The sequence below is a fragment of the Dendrobates tinctorius genome, unplaced genomic scaffold (assembly GCF_039654945.1).
Source record: "Dendrobates tinctorius isolate UK_male_01 unplaced genomic scaffold, ASM3965494v1 ptg000020l, whole genome shotgun sequence".
Taxonomy (NCBI): domain Eukaryota; kingdom Metazoa; phylum Chordata; class Amphibia; order Anura; family Dendrobatidae; genus Dendrobates; species Dendrobates tinctorius.
This window is the reverse complement of record NW_027361688.1, coordinates 8,641,369-8,660,510: the sequence shown is the minus strand read 5'-3', so window position 1 is coordinate 8,660,510 and position 19,142 is coordinate 8,641,369. Positions and strand designations below refer to the sequence as shown.

The 19,142-nt window shown below is 42.6% G+C and overlaps 1 protein-coding gene across 1 annotated transcript; it reads left to right on the top strand.

The window, feature by feature from the left end:
• Positions 1-6,861: 6,861 nt before the first annotated feature.
• On the top strand, positions 6,862-7,885 carry LOC141083706 (tripartite motif-containing protein 14-like). The gene has a single exon (XM_073568098.1). The coding sequence runs from the start codon at positions 6,862-6,864 to the stop codon at positions 7,408-7,410; it is 549 nt and encodes a 182-aa protein (XP_073424199.1). The 3' UTR covers positions 7,411-7,885.
• The last annotated feature ends 11,257 nt before the right edge of the window (positions 7,886-19,142 follow it).

Genomic DNA, 19,142 nt, shown 5'->3' with positions numbered 1-19,142 from the left:
ACAGGATAAGAATAAAAGATAAGATGGGGAACAGTCAGGGAAAGACACCTGAAGAAGGAAATCGGTTATGTGATATAATTGAGGATAGATATGGAAGTAGTGCAGCAAAGAACCTGGAAAAAGTATTAATCAAATCCAAAGTGCAAGATAGGCAGGCTGTGTGAATCCTTGTATATATGTCTATGAGAACCTCTGAATAAGATGAGTAATTGAGTATAAAAAAAAAAAAAAAAAAAAAATCAGTGAATGAGCACGTATGAATGAATCATCACACATCATTTTTGTGTCAAGAGATTTGTGACCTTTCTAGTTGTGGTGGAATCCCGGACAGATGCGTTATAGATATTTCAAATCTACATCTGAGACTGAATGAATTGAGTAATGATATAGTTCGTGTTATATGTGGCATTACATTGTAAAGTTTCCTGAATGCATTTGGCCAGAAAAAGGGCAAGGCATGGTTAATCTCATTATAACAGTTATCTGCCCTTACAGTGAAATCCCGTGATTTTGAGTTTCTTTGTAGAAATTGATTTTGATAAGTCTAAAGAACTACAGAATTCTGTGAAGGACGACGCTGCATTCTGATGGGAGGGGGGAATGATACCGCTGCGTAGTTTTTCTTCTCCCTTCGCTCTTATCTCTGCTGAGTGTGAGCTGTGCTCAAAATTCTCTGTAATTCTATCCGTAAGGTACACGCTGAAAGATTTGTGCATTTTAAAGCAACAGTACTTAATTGAAGATTGGAAGTTAAAAGTAAGATATGGTGCCTAATTTAGAAGGGAATTGTAAGTGATTGCTTGGTCATTAATGTGTTTGAACCTGCTTCTAGTTGTGTGATTGATTTGTATAGCAAATTGTGTCAAATTACAAGAGACAGAGAAGGAAGGAAGCAGTAAAACAAGTGGGACAAATATTGAAAAAGGCAAAAATACCAGAGTGTGAATGTTTGGATGTACAAAAAGGCACAGACAAGGGAAGAAAATAGCAAGTGAATAAATGATGCTTGAGAATGTGCAGCAGTGTGGAAGGTGTATTATGAATGTTTGATTGACAAAGTGTAACCAGAGACCCAGACAAAACAGATGGACTTGTAAACACTGTGGTCAGACTCAGACAAACCCAGACTGAATAGCTACTTGTGTGACCTGTGCTACTGACCTAAGAGAATTGCACTAAATCCTATCCAGACAAGATCATAAGAAGCTGACATAATAGTGTGGATAGTGGGTAGTGGGGACATTGGCCCTTGAGGAGTAAGTTGACAGTAGACATCAGACGGCCAACCCCATCAGGACCTAGAAGTGTGACTAGAATAAGAAAGATACAGGTGTATTATCCCTGGAGCCCCTCTGACCAGCTAGCTTTGCTGAAGCAGCTGCCTGCCCCTGAAGACCAACCATTCCCGTTTTACAGACACATAAAGGAAGTACAGCAGACATATAAGTGTACCTGGGCAGACCTAGAGAGGTTGGTGAGTTTAAAGGCAGGTGACGCACTAGATCATATAATTAAGACACACAGATGTGACAAAGAATCAGGCTTGGGGCATGGATGATAAATCTGCACGATCTGGGGAGACGTACTGTGAGTCACTAAGACAATGGGCTGCAGTGGAACAATCAGAGCAGTCTGTACTCCTGACTAATGTGACACAGCAAAGAGGAGAGAGAGTAGAGATATACCTTGGACGGTTACAGCTGAAATGGGCAGACATGGGGTACATTTGCATAAACCCACTTGATGTTAGAATACTGGTGAATGCATTCATTGACGGTATGAACAAAGACTTACGAGACGCAGTACAGACAGCCAGACCTGAATGGAGACATGTAGATCCGAAAGACCTCCTTAAGGTAGCTAAAGAAATTGAGCAAACAAGGACAATAAAACGACCTGTCATGTATGCTGGAGCACAAGGAAAAAAGTGGAGACGTAATAGGAAAGGCATGTGAGATGACACTGACGATCCATGCCATACTCCTACAAGTTCAACCAAAACATCTGTCTATGGCCAGACAGCTCCGACTTGAGTGTGCCCTACTAATTCCTGAGTATGTCACTCCTCAAAAGATGTAACGTTCTGAATCCAGCCACCCTCCTGCCTGTGGATTCAGAAAAGGGGGAATTGGTGACCGTATTGGCAAGTGAGGAAGGATACTTTGACATGACGCATGAACATGTCTGCATAGAACTGATGAGTCAGGAGACAGTTGGGTTTGCACACGTTCATGAAAAACCTGTTCCTAATGCAGACTTTGAGTTTCTTTTTTGTAGATGGCCCCAGATACCACCAGGATGGACGATTCTACACTGGATATGCAGTAGTATCCTCACATGAGGTAATCCGAGCGGAACCACTCTCTCCTCACATGTCGGCGCAGGAGGCAGAGTTGAAGGCACTCACTGAGGCGTGTAGAGCCGCTGCAGGTAAAGTCGCTAATATTTTCACAGATTCGAAGCCCATTAAAAATGCAGAGCTGGTGAAACAATTGATGGAGGCATTGATGTTACCAGTCCAGGTTGGCATTGTCAAGGTAAAAGCACACACAAAGGTGACTCCGTGGAGGTAGAGGGCAATAGAAGGGCGAACGAGGCTGCTAAAATAGCACAAGGCGGCCTAGAGAGAGCAGTGGACGGTGGCGGGGAGTCAGCGTATTCCAGCCACATTGGGTCTAGATGTCCTGAAATCCCTCCAGCAAAAGGCTGCCCAAACAGAGAAGGTACACCGGGGGAGACTGGGAGCTGAGCTGAACTCAAATGGAGTATGGGAGAATAAGGATAAAATGTGCCCACCAAAGTCCCTGTTCCCAATCATGGCGCAAGCAGCACATGGCCCCAATCACACCTCAAAAAGTCACATGTGTGCCATGGTAGATGCCTTCTGGATCGCTCCTGGCTTCAGTTGCTCAGCCGCGAAACTTGTACAATCATGCCTCATCTGTGCACAGCACAACCCAGGTAAAACAGTAAAAGTCCCTAAGAAAGCGACACCTAGGCCTCTCTACCCGTTTCAGAGACGGCAGATTGACGACATACAGCTACCAAGGTAGGAGTGTATGCAAATATCCTAGTATGTGTAGATCTCTTCTCTGGATGGCCAGAGGCCTACCCGGTGACAACGGCTACAGCTCGAGCCACTGCAAAGAAACTGGTGATGGAACTAATACCACGATTCGGTGTCCCTGAAACAATTGAATCAGACAGAGGTACACACTTTACTGCTGAGGTAATGCAAAATGTAATGCAAATGATAGGTGTAGAACAGGCATTTCATACACCCTACCACCCACAGAGTTCAGGGAAGGTAGAAAGAATGAACGGGACACTGAAATTGAAAATACAGAAAACCATGGAGCAGACCCATAGACCATGGCCAGAGTGTCTCCCATTAGCATTATTCTCAGTAAGGTACACACCCACGGGGAAAACTAAACTGTCACCCTTCGAGATACTGTTTGGAAGACCACCGAACACAGGGTTGTACTACCCACAGGTCTTAACACTTAATGTGGATAATTTGACAAGTTATGTAATCCAGTTGCAAAAGCATTTAACTCAAATGCATTCTCTAGTTTTCTCTTCCACTCCAGATCCAGATAGTGTGGAAGGAACTCATTGTCTACAACCTGGTGATTACGTATATGTCAAGAAACACTCCAGAAAGACCCTTGAACCCCGATATCAAGGACCTTACCAAGTACTCCTAACAACGCCTACTTCTGTTAAGTTGGAAGGACGACCAACCTGGATCCACGCATCGCATTGCAAACTAGCCACAGGAATTAACAAAGCATAAGAGTGCATAATGTTTTGGTTTGGTTTTGTTGCATTATCTGTAATAATGGTAGCTGCGTGGGACAATCTAAATTCTCCAATGTCCTTGAATAATAAGTTTATACAACATCATGAAAAATTACTAAATGATTGGTCAAATCATTTGCTGGATCTGCACACATTCAGCAGTATCAGCCACTAGTATTCCGTTCCTTGTTATTCCTATGCCACCCGAGGAATTATTTGCCTGGACCAGTTGTTCTGATACACTTGCTAATAATGCCACAAATAATGTGAAGTTATGGAACACAACTGTTGGTATACCTATTGTGGGATGGGTAGGATACCCTTGGTGGCAGGGTAATCTTTCAGGAAGTAATACATACCTTCAATATCTGGCATATAAAGGGGGGGCTTGGGTACCCAGGAATAGAACTCGATTAACCTACCTGGGGCAAATTCCAATGTATGGCCTACAAGTTAGTTTTAATGTAACTTCCCACTCTACTGATGCCTTCAAACCAATACTGCTAGAAAGAAGGTTGCATAACACGTCCTGGGAGTATTCCAATTTATTTCCCCAGGGCAATAATGAAACTTGTTTTAATATTTCAGGTAATATACCTTGTAACGAGTTATCTGGATATGAGAAAGGAACTCCCACCTGTGGAAATCCCGATGTAGGGTATTGTAGTCCTTTAGGACAATTTTCACCTTGGTGCATGCTCCAGAATGTATCTGCGTTCATAGATTTAGTTCATAGACTGGTATTACAACATTCAGCCCTATGGGACTTACCTAGTGACATGTTCTGGGTATGTGGAGACAATGCATATAAATGGCTGCCAGTAGGGGTAAAAGGTGCTTGTACTCTGGGTCGTTTGACTCCAGCTACCTTTGTTATTCCGAATGACCAGTTGAATACTCAGAGCATACCTAAACACACGTTGTACAAAAGAGCTGCTGACAATACACCTCGCCTCTCTGGGAGACCACATATAGTGCAGATGAGTGTGACCAATAAAATTGTCAGCTCTATTTTTATTTATCCTATGATTACTCAAATGTGGGATAAATTAGTCAGGGCTACAGATTACTTAGATGACCAAATATGGGATATATTGGATATATTGAACACCACCGTTGCTGTCCAAAATCATTGTTGTTTGTATCTTCGTAATATATGTGCTATTGAAACTTGTTTTTTGGTGTATCTCTGTATGCAAGAAAAGATGTAGAAATAGATAAGGAAGTTTGACTGTAAACAACAAGAATTTAACTATTATTCCTTTGAGTCCTAGATTGACATCTCATTTCTGGCATGAAGGAGCGTACTCTTGCAATGATGGACGTGGCTTCAGTATCTGGGGGATGGAGAAGGTAGAAGACCTGTCTCCCTTGGGCAACCCGTCGGCCTGGGATAGTACCTGGTGAACGAGCCACTATCCGCTGTTGTTGCAGGATCCAGTGTTCCAGATTGTGGAAAATGAAGATGTCAAAGGGGGGAATGATAGGAACTGAAGGAGTTAAATTGAGTTCTGTCTATGTTGCATTCTCTTGTTTAAAACCTTATCTGTTCTTGGAGGAGATGTCTCAGACATCTCCCTTGTGAACCAAGGTCAAATACCTCTGCTTTTTCGCCTAAATGACTTTCTTTGTCTAAAACAAGTTGTAAAATCATTTGTACTGCGCATGTCTGTAAAATGTTTAAATTCTTTACTATAAAAGACGGAAGCCTAACTGATAAGCCAGAGGCGTCTTGGAGGCATCCTGAGTTGTATTATACAGCTGGTGTCTGTGTAGTTCTTCTCCACGGAGCTGATTTAATTAGAGACATATGATGCTTCACACCCAAGAACATCGGTCCTTCAGATGAAAGAGTAATCTGAGGGATCCCGACAACTCTGATCATGCAACATACGAGGGGGAGGACTAAAGGCAGCAATAGCTATGGAAATCAAGCACTAAGCTGGAAGCCATGTCCAGGTTATATGTACAGCCAGGAAAATAACCTGGAGACACAGGATGTCTATACCCAGCATGATCCGTATACAGCAGAGTGAGGAGTGATATCATGTATACAGACCTGTGGTACAGGTTGAGTACACAGCACAGGAATAGAGCCTTTACACATATACCACATATAGTGACAGTAACCTGATTACACAGGATCTGCACACCCAGCCTCACAGTTTGTAACAGAGATGAGGTCACATACAGATCATCAGACTCCATAACTGGGAAGGGGGGATAATCCGCACACAGCAGAGTCAGTATACAGTGCACTGACATGAAGTGCAGCCTCTCATCATCATACATATACCATCCCCCGCCTGCTCCTCTCACCAGTGTCTAATACATGGGACTGCCCAGCAAAACCATAGTAATGGCAGACACTGTGTCCCTGCTCTGTCCTATCATACATAAACCCAGAACTGATGAAGACTCTGTATAATACAGCAGTAATGTGGTAGATCAGAAATGTCTGCAGTGAGGTCACACAAAAGCTGCCTCTGCATTAAGTGAGGTAACATGGCAGCTACATGAATTTCTGAGGTAATCTTGATCCCAGATATGATGTAGGAGCTGATGCTACCCCAGTACACACTACACAATGTCTGAGGTGAGTGCAGAGTAGTAGATCAAACATGTCTGCAGGGAGGTCACACGGAAGCTCACAGTCTGTGAGGAAAATGTAGCATGCACATGAGGGACATGGCAGCTACATGAATTGCTGAGGTAATAATGATCCCATACATAATGTAGGAGCTGATACTACACTGGTACATGATGTCTGAGGGGAATGTGCTCCTATCATCTGTCGTGTGAGGTGATAACCCCAGTATTATACTCCCTGACACTGCAGACATGCTTCCTCCTGTTCATCCTGTGCAAGAAAGAGGGAGAGACACAGATTTCCTGCTCTATATAATCCCCCCTCCTCACAGTGACCCCCAGGCACAGACATACTGGGCTTCTTACTCTTAAAGCAACATCCCTCGTGCTTAAAAATCTACACCACTAGACCAAAAAAGCTGCAGGAGTAAAGGTCCACCCATCCCCAAGTCATGTCCTCCTCCGCCTATGGCTCCAGTGGTTTCTTTACACACATTATGTGACGTGATATCAGGTATAAGGATCTATGTGGAGGGTCCTGCAGACATATTACTGGATGTAACCACAGCTGCTAATAATCTCCTTATATCAGACGACCTGAAAACTGCAACCTGGACACGAGAGGAGCAGAAACGTCCAGAAACAGCAGAGAGATTCCAGGATTATCAGGTAATGAGCAGGAGGGGATTTACCTCAGGAAGACTTTACTGGGAGGTGGAGAGCAGAAGATCAGGGTGGTGGATGGTGGGGATGTGTTACCCCAGTATAGACAGGAGGGGGCGTCAGTCATACATTGGATATAATAACAAGTCCTGGGGTTTGTGGAGATATAATAATCAGTATTTAGTGATACATGACAGTAAAGTGATCCAGTTACCTGACAAGATCTCCAGTGAAAGGTTCAGGATATGTCTGGATTATGGGGCCGGGCAGTTGTCCTTTTATGAGCTGTGTGACCCCATCAGACACTTTCACACCTTCACTGCCACCTTCTCCGAGCCCCTTCATGCCGCATGACATTGGAGTTGGCGATGTGCGGTTGTATTACCTCTTCCAACCCCTAACCCCTGGGAAACTCCCCCACCCACTTAATCTCCCAATAATAACAAGACACCCAAATGGAATATAATGGCCACAGCAGCCTTTTATTTAAATAACATACAGTAATTTGTAAATATATCGCAACCTTGGGGAGGGTCCTTGAAGCTCCAAATCTGGTGACCAAAACGTAAATAATACTTTCTGTGGACAAACATACCATAAATTACTCCCAGCCGTTACCTCACTGGCTCGGGAGCACCAAAACCCCCATCGGGGTTACCCTGTCCACTTAATCCCTGGGGATCCGACCAACCACTGCCGGAAGTCCCCCCAACTCACCAGACCCAAACCACGGATAAACATTGAGGAATCCATATAACCACAGATCCCCCAAAACCAATTTAGCACCAACTTCAAGGACACCCTCCCCCCACACGCAACCAGCCACCATGACCCATAACATTGAAATAACCTACCCCTTGCAAACCCCCCCTGCATAAAAAAATTTGGGCGGGCGGGACAATTCCTCGTGGCTCCAGGGCGGGAAGTAAGGTAACCGCCCCTGAAGCCCCTTAATATACCCCCCCACCCCCCTCCTTCACCCTCTTGAAAACATTAACCCCTTCCCTCCAACCCACCGTCATGCAGGGCCTCCACTTAGCCGCTGTGGGGTGGGGGTTCCGCGGCTCGCTCCAGCCCTTGTCTTTATGTGTATTTCCGGTAATGCTTGGTGGGTGCTACATTAGTAGCTCATTGAAGATAATAACGTAAAGGAAATGTAACATGAGGAAGTGAAGTTTTCATAGTAAACATTTTTACGATTTTCTCTGCATTGTCTAAATACAAAATATTAAGTTTACGCTTTGGCCGCGGAGCCTCATTGAGGCTGACGCTTACTGTTCTGCAGGAATCCCTTTCCAGCAGTCATTAAATCATCACAGACAGGATTACAATAAAGGTAACAGATAATCCAGGATTCATGGCTGACAATAGGTGATGGACACAGCTGTAGACCTCTCTGCACAATGACCCCTGCACAGGTCACAGAGCATGATCACACTGCTCCTATAGACATCAATGCGTCACCTCCAGACCACAATTTCCTGTATCTAATATGCATTAATATCTCGATTTAATTAGCTATAAATTCTAGGCTAAAATTATACTTTCACTTTAAGTAATAACACCCACAGTGATCACCTGATCGCTACATTGACTTTCTCTTAGAAAAAGGTTGTTTCCTTGGGCCGAAGAGTGTACATGAGTATTCACCATTATATTAACACTGATTTCTGCTCATTGATTTAATTTTGATGGTTTATAGATCATATTGTTTCTGCTTTATTAAAAAAATGTCTAAAAATAAGAGAAAACGCTATATAATTCACAATATAATGATATACACATTGGTGCTACTGGTGGAGTTTCACATCAAATTAATATATTGGGTTTTTTTGCATTTTTTTGTACATTTCCTACTTGAATATTTGGTTTTGGAAAAGCTGGTTGACAACTCGACTGCTTTTAGAAATGTAGTGCAGTTCTCCTGATAAGCTATGTCCCTTACCTCATGTACAGGGCATTGCTAATGTGGCGACCCTGAGGCTTCAGTCACCACAGAGGTACTGCACCTCCTCTTGAAGTGTGGTGCCCCACCATCCAGGTAAGGTGGGAACTCCTAACCACGCGCCAACACCTGCACCCCTCACCACAAAGTAGTGTAGCAAAGCTGCATTGCGGCTCCTTGCTTAGAGAGTAGCAGAGCACCTTTGGTGGTTCCCTGCTTGGAAACACGAAACGTGCTGTGAGGCGGGTGAAGTTAGAACGCATAAAAGAGCGGGAAGGTTTAGGATTTGGAGTCAGTTAGTCAGTCTTAGAGGGAGGCTGAGGAGAGAGGATCCCTGAGAGAGGGATGGAGGAAGGAGTGCTGCAGCAGATCTCTGACCTGGGTCTGCTGGCACAGGAAAGGAAAGAAGGAGAAAGACGTTGAACTGAAGCCTGAGCTTCCATAAGAGAGAAAGACAAGTACGGAACGTAGGAGTAAAAGGGAACACAGAGGACGTGGGTTAGAGGAAGAACCCTGCCTAGAAGTTCTAAGCGCAAGGCCGGGGCCCGGTCCTCGAGGTTGTATGGACACTAATGGTTCTGCAGCAGACACCGGTGGAGTAGTGGGCTGTAAATGCACTACTCCCATCTAAGACTTGGGGCACAACAGCAACTTGGATAGGGAGTCGGGACTCAGGAGTAGGGAGTCCCCGAAGCAGGCTACAGCTATCTGCCGTACAAGTAGAGTTCTTGGGAACATCTGTCAGGAGGCACTCCAGACTCAGTACTAGGAGTACTTCACTTAAAGGCGCTATAGTGGAGACGTTCAGAAAGGCACATGTTGGCGGAGTGTTGGAAGGGAGCGTCCCATCCTGCCTGGAGGTTGACTGAGCCCAGGACCCGGTGGACACAGCACAGAGGCAGGCATCTGTGTGGACTGCAGACTGTGAGTAAAGCTTTGGAACTACAAGCCCTGGTGTCCTCCACTTATTCCAGCACCACTACACCCCACACTGCTACATCTGGGTACCAGCCTCTACACCGCCTGTGCCTCCCCTCCCTTGCTACATCTACACTGCCCTGGGACTACAGCTCCACCTGTGGGGAGCTTCACCATCTTGGCTGCACCACACCACCAGCCCCAGAGGATCTGCATGCAGCGTCGGCCTAACACCTCACTTGCCGAACACCACAGGTGGCGTCACGAACTATTCATCTAACTACATTCCACCATTCATATTCTCCTATTACTTGGGCGCCCAGAGCCACGGTCCGGGTCACTGCTGCTGTGACACATCCCACTGATACCGGCCCGATACCGAGTACCCCACAGCCCTGGGAGGGCGACCCACTTTAGCTTAGGTATCCATGGTTATGACGACTAGCAACTAACTGTCACTATATGAGTGGCCATAACCATGGATACCTAAGCTACTGCAATGCCCTGCACATGGGGCAAGCAAGATAGCTAATCAGGTGAACTATACTATATTTCAAATGGGAAGTATTTGCAAATATTGTTATTATTACACCTACTACATATTAGGATACGGTCGTCTTGGAGATGGGAATACCCCTTTAAGGTATATGCCAGATTATAACTTGATGTTATATTATCCCTTTGTCAAATTTTTGCATATAATCATGCTAATAAAGGTGATAAAAAGCTGAATAGTAGTGAAGTTATTGGCATGAATGACATCCTAATTACAGGTGATACATTTATGAGTGCTGAGACCCCATCAAAAAATACTAGTATGGATGTGTAATGAGGAGGTGTAATGTTACCATATTACCACTCAGCCCCTATTACGTCAATTCTGCAAAACCCGACAGGACAAGAGAGGAGTCATTTATTTAAAAAAAAAAGCTGAACCTTTTCTTCAAATTTTAGACAATCCCTTTAAAGAGGACCTATCACTTGCCATAAACGTGTTTTTTGTTTTTTTACCTGGTGTGAATGCCGCTGTTCCCCTGAATCTGGTGATGTTTTTCTTTTCTTCCTGCGCCCCTCCGTTCCTGAGATATGACCCTCTCTTACCTAAATATAAATGGGCGCAATATTCAAGAATTCAAAAACTAAAAACCACACCCACTTGGATAAAAAATATATGCAGGGAAGAAGAGGTCATATCTAAGGAACGGAGAGGCGCAGGAACAAAAGAAAAACATCGCTGGATTCAGGAGAACAGGGATATTTACACCAGGTAAAAATGACATATTTATGGAAAATACCAGGTCCTATTGCGGCTAGCCAAGTTAGTACACCAAGGACACTCTCTGCTCATGGTATGAATGGCTGTAAGGAGCAGTTTATGTATTATTTATTATGCTAACGCCATCATATTCTGCAGCACTTGGCAGACATCATTATCACTCATAATCATCATGTCTTTGGATTGTGGGAGGAAACCAGAGAACCCGGAGGAAACCCACAGAAAGATAGGGAGAGCATACACCTCCTTGAAGATGTCCTCGGTGGGATTTGAACCTAGGACCCCAGTGTTACAACTCGGCTTCTGTGCTAACCACTGAGCCACTTTGTTCCTCTTTAACAAAACACAAGCAGATGTTGTCAAAGAACCATGGCTGATCGAAGCGCCTGCAGATTCTGCTCCTTGAGACGTTGCTGTAAATCCTTGTCCCTCTGGGACCCCCGCTCAGTCTGCTGGTAGAATTCCGCCAGTCTCTTGGAGACTCTGCTCTTGGATCCTTCCTGCTTTTGCTGGTGTCTCCTCCGATCCTGGTGAGCAGCCTCTTGTTGTCTTTGTCGTGTAATCATCTGGCTGTGGAGCAGCTCCTATGAGATTGGGAAAATAGATCACAGAATGGCTTAAAATGAAATTACATAAATTTAATGCAGAAGAAATGACAAATTCTTAGTAACGACAAATAGTTCCACACTCATAATATATACCATACTCACCTTATTCATCTCATCTTTCTCCTGCTGTTTATGGATCTTCTCCCGATCCAGATTCTCTCTCTGCTGCCGAAGGTCCTTCCAGAACTGGACTTTCTGACCTCCCGCTTCCACTCCTTTCTCATGTCTTCATCTTTCTTGCGGCTCCTCTCTTCAGCCGTGGCTCTGTGGGATTCTGCTTGCTGAACCTCCAATCCCTCCTGGTCTTGTCTCTTCTCCAAGTCAAGCAAGATTCTTTGCTGAGAACGAATCCTGAAATAATAATGTGACCGATTATCCTGCACATAGGAGCAGTATTATAGTAGTTATATTCTTGTACATAGAGGGCAGTATTATAGTAGATATATTCTTGTACATAGGGGGGCAGTATTATAGTAGTTATATTCTTGTATATAGGGGGCAGTATTATAGTAGTTATATTCTTGTATATAGGGGCAGTATTATAGTAGTTATATTCTTGTACATAGGGGGCAGTATTATAGTAGTTATATTCCTGTACATAGGGGGCAGTATTATAGTAGTTATATTGTTGTATATAGGGAGCAGTATTATAGTAGTTATATTCTTGTACATAGGGGCAGTATTATAGTAGTTATATTCTTATACATAGGGAGCAGTATTATAGTAGTTATATGCTTGTACATAGGAGCAGTATTATAGTAGTTATATTCTTGTACATAGGGGGCAGTACTATAGTAGTTATATTCCTGTACATAGGGGCAGTATTATAGTAGTTATATTCTTGTACATAGGAGCAGTATTATAGTAGTTATATTCTTGTACATAGGGGCAGTATTATAGTAGTTATATTCTTGTACATAGGGAGCAGTATTATAGTAGTTATATTCTTGTACATAGGGGCAGTATTATAGCAGTTATATTCTTGTACATAGGAGCAGTATTATAGTAGTTATATTCTTGTACATAGGGGCAGTATTATAGTAGTTATATTCTTGTACATAGGAGCAGTATTATAGTAGTTATATTCTTATACATAGGAGCAGTATTATAGTAGTTATATTCTTGTACATAGGGGCAGTATTATAGTAGTTATATTCTTGTACATAGGTAGCAGTATTATAGTAGTTATATTCTTGTACACAGGGGCAGTATTATAGCAGTTATATTCTTGTACATAGGAGCTGTATTATAGTAGTTATATTCTTGTACATAGGAGCAGTATTATAGTAGTTATTTTCTTGTACACAGGGGCAGTATTATAGCAGTTATATTATTGTACATAGGAGCAGTATTATAGTAGTTATATTCTTGTACATAGGGGCAGTATTATAGTAGTTATATTCTTGTACATAGGGGCAGTATTATAGTAGTTATATTCTTGTACATAGGGGCAGTATTATAGTAGTTATATTCTTATACATAGGGAGCTGTATTATAGTAGTTATATTCTTATATATAGGGGGCAGTATTATAGTAGTTATATTCTTGTACACAGGGGCAATATTATAGTAGTTATATTCTTGTATATAGGGACAGTATTATAGTAGTTATATTCTTGTATATAGTGACAGCATTATAGTAGTTATATTCTTGTACACAGGGGCAGTATTATAGTAGTTATATTCTTGTATATAGGGACAGTATTATAGTAGTTATATTCTTGTATATAGGGACAGTATTATAGTAGTTATGTTCTTGTACATAGGGACAGTATTATAGTAGTTATATTCTTGTACACAGGGGCAGTATTATAGTAGTTATATTCTTGTATATAGGGACAGTATTATAGTAGTTGTGTTCTTGTACATAGGGGCAGTATTATAGTAGTTATATTCTTGTACATAGGGGCAGTATTATAGTAGTTATATTCTTGTACACAGGGAAAGTATTATAGTAGTTATATTCCTGTACATAGGGGCAGTATTACAGTAGTTATATTCTTGTACACAGGGGGAAGTATTATAGTAGTTATATTCTTGTACATAGGGGCAGTATTACAGTAGTTATATTCTTGTACACAGTGGGAAGTATTATAGTAGTTATAGTCTTGCACATAGGGGCAGTATTACAGTAGTTACATTCTTGTACACAGGGGGAAGTATTATAGTTATATTCTTGTACATAGGGACATTATTACAGTAGTTATATTCTTCTACACAGGGGGAAGTATTATAGTAGTTATATTCTTGTACATAGGGGGCAGTATTATAGTAGTTATATTCATGTACATGGGGGCAGTATTATAGTAGTTATATTCTTGTACATAGGAGCAGTATTATAGTAGTTATATTCTTGTACATAGGGGGCAGTATTATAGTAGTTATATTCTTGTACATAGGGGCAGTATTATAGGAGTTATATTTTTGTATATGGAAGGCAGTATTATAGTAATGTGAGAATCCATAACATTGAGAGAATTGCTAGTAATAACTGATATACAACGTCTATACCGTCTGTTATCCTGAAGAATCAGTTCTCTCTGTTCCAGTTCCCGCATCCTCTCTTCCCTCTTCCTCTGTCTTTCCTCCACTCGCGTCCTCCGTAGTTCTGATGTCTCCTCTTCCTTTTGATCTCTCAGTTCCTGATTTTTCCTGACTTTAGCTTCATAATTCTGGAGAAATAAACCATATTCAGTGTTGAGATTTAAGGCTGTGTGCACACGCTGCGGATTAGGTGCGGATTCATCCGCGCGGATTTTGTAAAATCCGCAGGTGAAACCGCAGGTCAAAATACCTGCGGTTTTACCTGCGGATTGCTCTGCGGTTTTGCCCTGCGGTTTTTCATCTCCTCAATAGAGGAGATGGCAAACCGCAGGAGAATCCGCAGAAAGAATTGACATGTCAATTCTTTCTGCGGATTGAAAACCGCAGATAATCCGCGCGGAAAATTCCGCACCGTCTGCATTGCGGTTTTTGATTCGCATTGGGAATCATGGTACTGTACACCGCAGTAGAAACTGCTGCGGGTCCGCAGCGGCCAAAACCGCTGCGGAATCGCAGCAAAATCCGCAGCGTGTGCACACAGCCTAAATGTTCGGGGTGAACGTCCGCCCAAAGCTCAACTCCATATCTCTCATGTGACAATATGTCCTATCCAAAAGAGTGAAATATGCTTAGACTTGTATTGTTTGTCCTAGAATTTAGAGGGGTTGTCCACTACTTTTACATTGATGGGCTATCCTTGGGAAATGTCATCAATGACTTATTGGTGGGGGTGCGACAACCGACACCCCAGATGATCAGCTGTTCCCGGTGTTGGCGGCAGCTGGAACTGCTCAATTACAGAGATGCACAGCGCAGCTACGTCATCTCTATAGTGACCGCTGCTGGGTATTGAACATCCATCCCATTTTTAAATCAATAGGGGGTGGATGTGCAGTACCCGACCGCAACCACTGTTCCGTTGACAGAGCTGTGCTGTGCAGCACAATATACAGCAGAATGAAGGGTTTATGAGGACAGTGTCTGACTACAGAGGGTTTGTTTGTAGTCTGTAACCGTGACGACACATGGGGCTGTATAGAGAAGAGCGTGGCTGTAAATGAAGGTGATGGAGGGAAAAGCTGATGACGGAACCCATGTTTATCGCCCTATGGGTCTTCAGTAAACCTGTCACCTTAACTTACTAGTTTTAGAGGGGTAGAACGTGGTCTCCGATCAAGAATCACAGACTCCATAGTCCTGCGATCTTCTTTCATTGCTCTTTCGATGCGCATCAAAGTTTCCTGGAGATGAGTCACGTTCCCGAGTTTTGACGATGAGGGTCTATATGATGACCCCATTATACCAACATCTATGAGATAACATAATAATAAAAAAAAACATAAAAAACCCCTTTATATAGTTGATATTTCATATTTTGGATACTATTATATCATATAAAGGATTCCGTCATTCATTGCCTCCATGACATACCCTGGAGGACCCAGCACGTCCAAGCGTTAGATGGACAACCCACTGATTTCAATAAGCACCGTGTAATGCTTCATCTCCCCAGTGGTGGTGCTGCAGGAAAACTGAACACTGGCTGTTGATTTCCTCCACAGATGATCACCAGCGATCTTAGGTCAGATCAACTTATTTTAAGAGAACCATATAGAGCAAAATGCAGAGAACCCACTTTTAACCTTTTAACCTAAACAATGTTGATCTTGAAGACGTAAATAATATTTCTATTTTTCTATCATTCGTTCCGGTGGTCATAATTTTATTCTTTTTTTTAGATGTAGACGTATGAGGCTTTGTTTTAGGCGTCTTTTTATTTTTGCAAAAAATAAGTAAATATGTAGATGATATTATATATTTCGTGTACAGACTACAGGGTGACAGCTCAAGGCTTGCTTTATGTCTTATTATATGTGATCCTATGCGATTGGTTTTATGTCTTTTTCTCTCTCGTGACTATAGTGACTGGTTAAGACTAAGGACGTTCTCCCCCTATGGGATCACCTTTTAATGTTTTTGCAATAAAGATTGAATATTTTACCAGTGACAAAAAGCCTAATTATCATCGAAACATTGTAATCCACTTACCCTCTGTTTGTACAGACTGTTACGAATGGTGATACCAATAAATCTATAATTTATTTTTTAATTATTGCATTTTATTATAATTTTTTAGTAATGCTTTTTTTTTTTACAATTATTTTACATATTTTTTAAGTATCTCTCATCATATGGCACAATGAGTGCTGATCACGGTAAACAAAGGCCTGAATGGTGGAGATAAGAGTTTTTGATGATCTTTCCTGGTGGGCAGTATCCTTCAGTTATAGTACAAGTGTCCAATCAATCACTTACTACCTGCTGCTTAGAAAGAAAAGAGACATCTATAAGGCCCCCATAAACATGGCCAACAGGTTTCGCCCAGAGTCTGAGATGTGTGGTGACGCCAGCTGACTGACAATTGGGAGAGATGTCGATCAGACGTCTGATTTCGGATTATTCTCTCTGAGATAAGGGACCAGCCGCTGTGTCACTCGGCGGCTTTCTCATAGAGAACACAGGAGCGCTCGGACAAAAGAGTGCTCCTGTGTATGGGAGAGTTGACTGAGATGGCCGTCAACCGAATGATCGGCCGAAGCATTGTTTGGCCAACAGCCATCTAATGTGAATTTGCCAGCTGTTGGACACGGGTGGCGGTCAGTTTGTGCTCTCGTCCACTGGCCCGATACCGCATGGACCAAGACACATCCCACTGGTGCCACCAAATGTGGAGACACGAGGGTCAGTGGGTGCTCTCGTCCATTGGCCCAGTTGTCTTAAGAAAGATTGAAAAGACCAGCTATCCTCCCACTGAATGCCCGCTCTCCTTTCCCATGGGCAGAATACTCAGACAACACATGGTGAGAGGGTTAAACAGTGTGACAATACTGTATTGAACCACCAACAGACAATAACATCTAGAAAGGTCCCAGCAAAATACCCACATTTGTGGTTCAGGTCATCATCCACAGGTCAGGGGGGAGCTGGGATGACTTTAACTCTCATTCTTTGAGTATTTAATCAATATTCTGCAAAGTTCATCTTTCTCTGTTTTGCAAGTCAACAAACTAGCTGGACTTATACAATGGCTAATCAACATAGGGTAATAGAACAGTAGATGTTTGCTATGTCCCTGTCTTGCAAAGATAGAAGACAATAACCTGTAGGAGCTGATATAAGAGGCAAACAGCAGCCATTCATCAATTAAGAAACAGCAAAAAGTTCAAACAATAGTCTATGATTCTTTACCTACCGGAAGAAAAACACATCAATTCTAGAGTCAACATTCAGACTCATGAATAATAGCCTATGTCTCTTGGCCTACAGAAAATAGACGTCTGAATGCTGTGTCGTCACACCAGCTTTAGTCCTTTTGCTTTTCAAATGGTAAATGTCCTAGTGGTGACCTCCAAAGTAATCTAATCTTTTGACGCTTCTCACCCCAAACAGTTAATATCGGACAACCTTTCTAATTTTTGCTATCTAATATGTATGGGGACCTTCCAACAGATGATGTCGGGTAAAGTAGGGTTTGACCAGTTAGAAGTCAGATGCTGTACATCTCATAGTTACCTTCTCTACTCCTATAAGACGTGTCCGGAGGGTCGATGAGGTTTTCCGTCTGACTGTCTCTACTATGGATGAGAGGTTCCTTCTGAAACACAAAGAGTCACCTAAGAAGAAACGTCAGCCACCTTCCATCTGCAACAATTTCTCGATTCCTTAAAACTTCAACGTGATAAACAGTGCGGGACTTGTGGCCAACTGACAGCCTAAACATACATGTCTACTTATCTGGTGGAATCCCTGGTACCGTACATTCCTCCTCTGGAGTTTGGGTTTTTCCTTGCCAGGTTCTTCATCTTTTTTGGGAGCTTTGCCCTTTTGGGTAGATTTTTCTTTAGTTGCCGTGATCTGGTTGATGTGGTTCAGTGAATTCCTTAGGGCCACCCTTAACTCCTCGGGAACATGACACTTTTGGCAAACACCAGTTTCGGGACCACAATAGTGACATTTATGAGACCCAGAGCCAACAAATTTCTCTTCTACCTGACACTCTTGGTGATAATCACTAGTGCCCATAAAGGGGAAACTGGTGCAAGTCTCTATCAGCTTTTTTCGAGTTTCTGGAGGAATACAGAGCTCCAAGGTGATGCGGTCACCTAAAGTCTGAGGGATCCATTTGGCCAGGCCAGGAGGAACTTGCCTAGTCTTTCCATTCCAGAACGTCACCAGGACCCCAGTGCTGTCAAAAGCTAATAAAGAATATATATATATAAACACATGGTAAACTGACTATAGATACATAATCAAATGTATGTATACAGTTATTGCACAAGCAGAATAGTGAGTGCAGCTCTGGGGTATAATACAGGATGTAACTCAGTATCAGTAATGTAATGTATGTACACAGTGACTGCACCAGCAGAAGAGTGAGTGCAGCTCTGGAGTATAATACAGGATGTAACTCAGGATCTGTAATGTAATGTATGTACACAGTAACTGCACCAGCAGAATAGTGAGTGCAGCTCTGGAGTATAATACAGGATGTAACTCAGGATCAGTAATGTAATGTATGTACACAGTGACTGCATCAGCAGAATAGTGAGTGCAGCTCTGGAGTATAATACAGGATGTAACTCAGGATCAGTAATGTAATGTATGTAGACAGTGACTGTACCAGCAGAATAGTGAGTGCAGCTCTGGAGTATAATACAGTATGTAACTCAGTATCAGTAAGGTAATGTATGTACACAGTGACTGCACCAGCAGCATAGTGAGTGCAGCTCTGGAGT

What these genes read in the sequence shown, in the direction of transcription:
- LOC141083706 (XM_073568098.1), top strand. Translation starts at nt 6,862, where the DNA reads ATGGCTCCAGTGGTTTCTTTACACACATTATGTGACGTGATATCAGGT.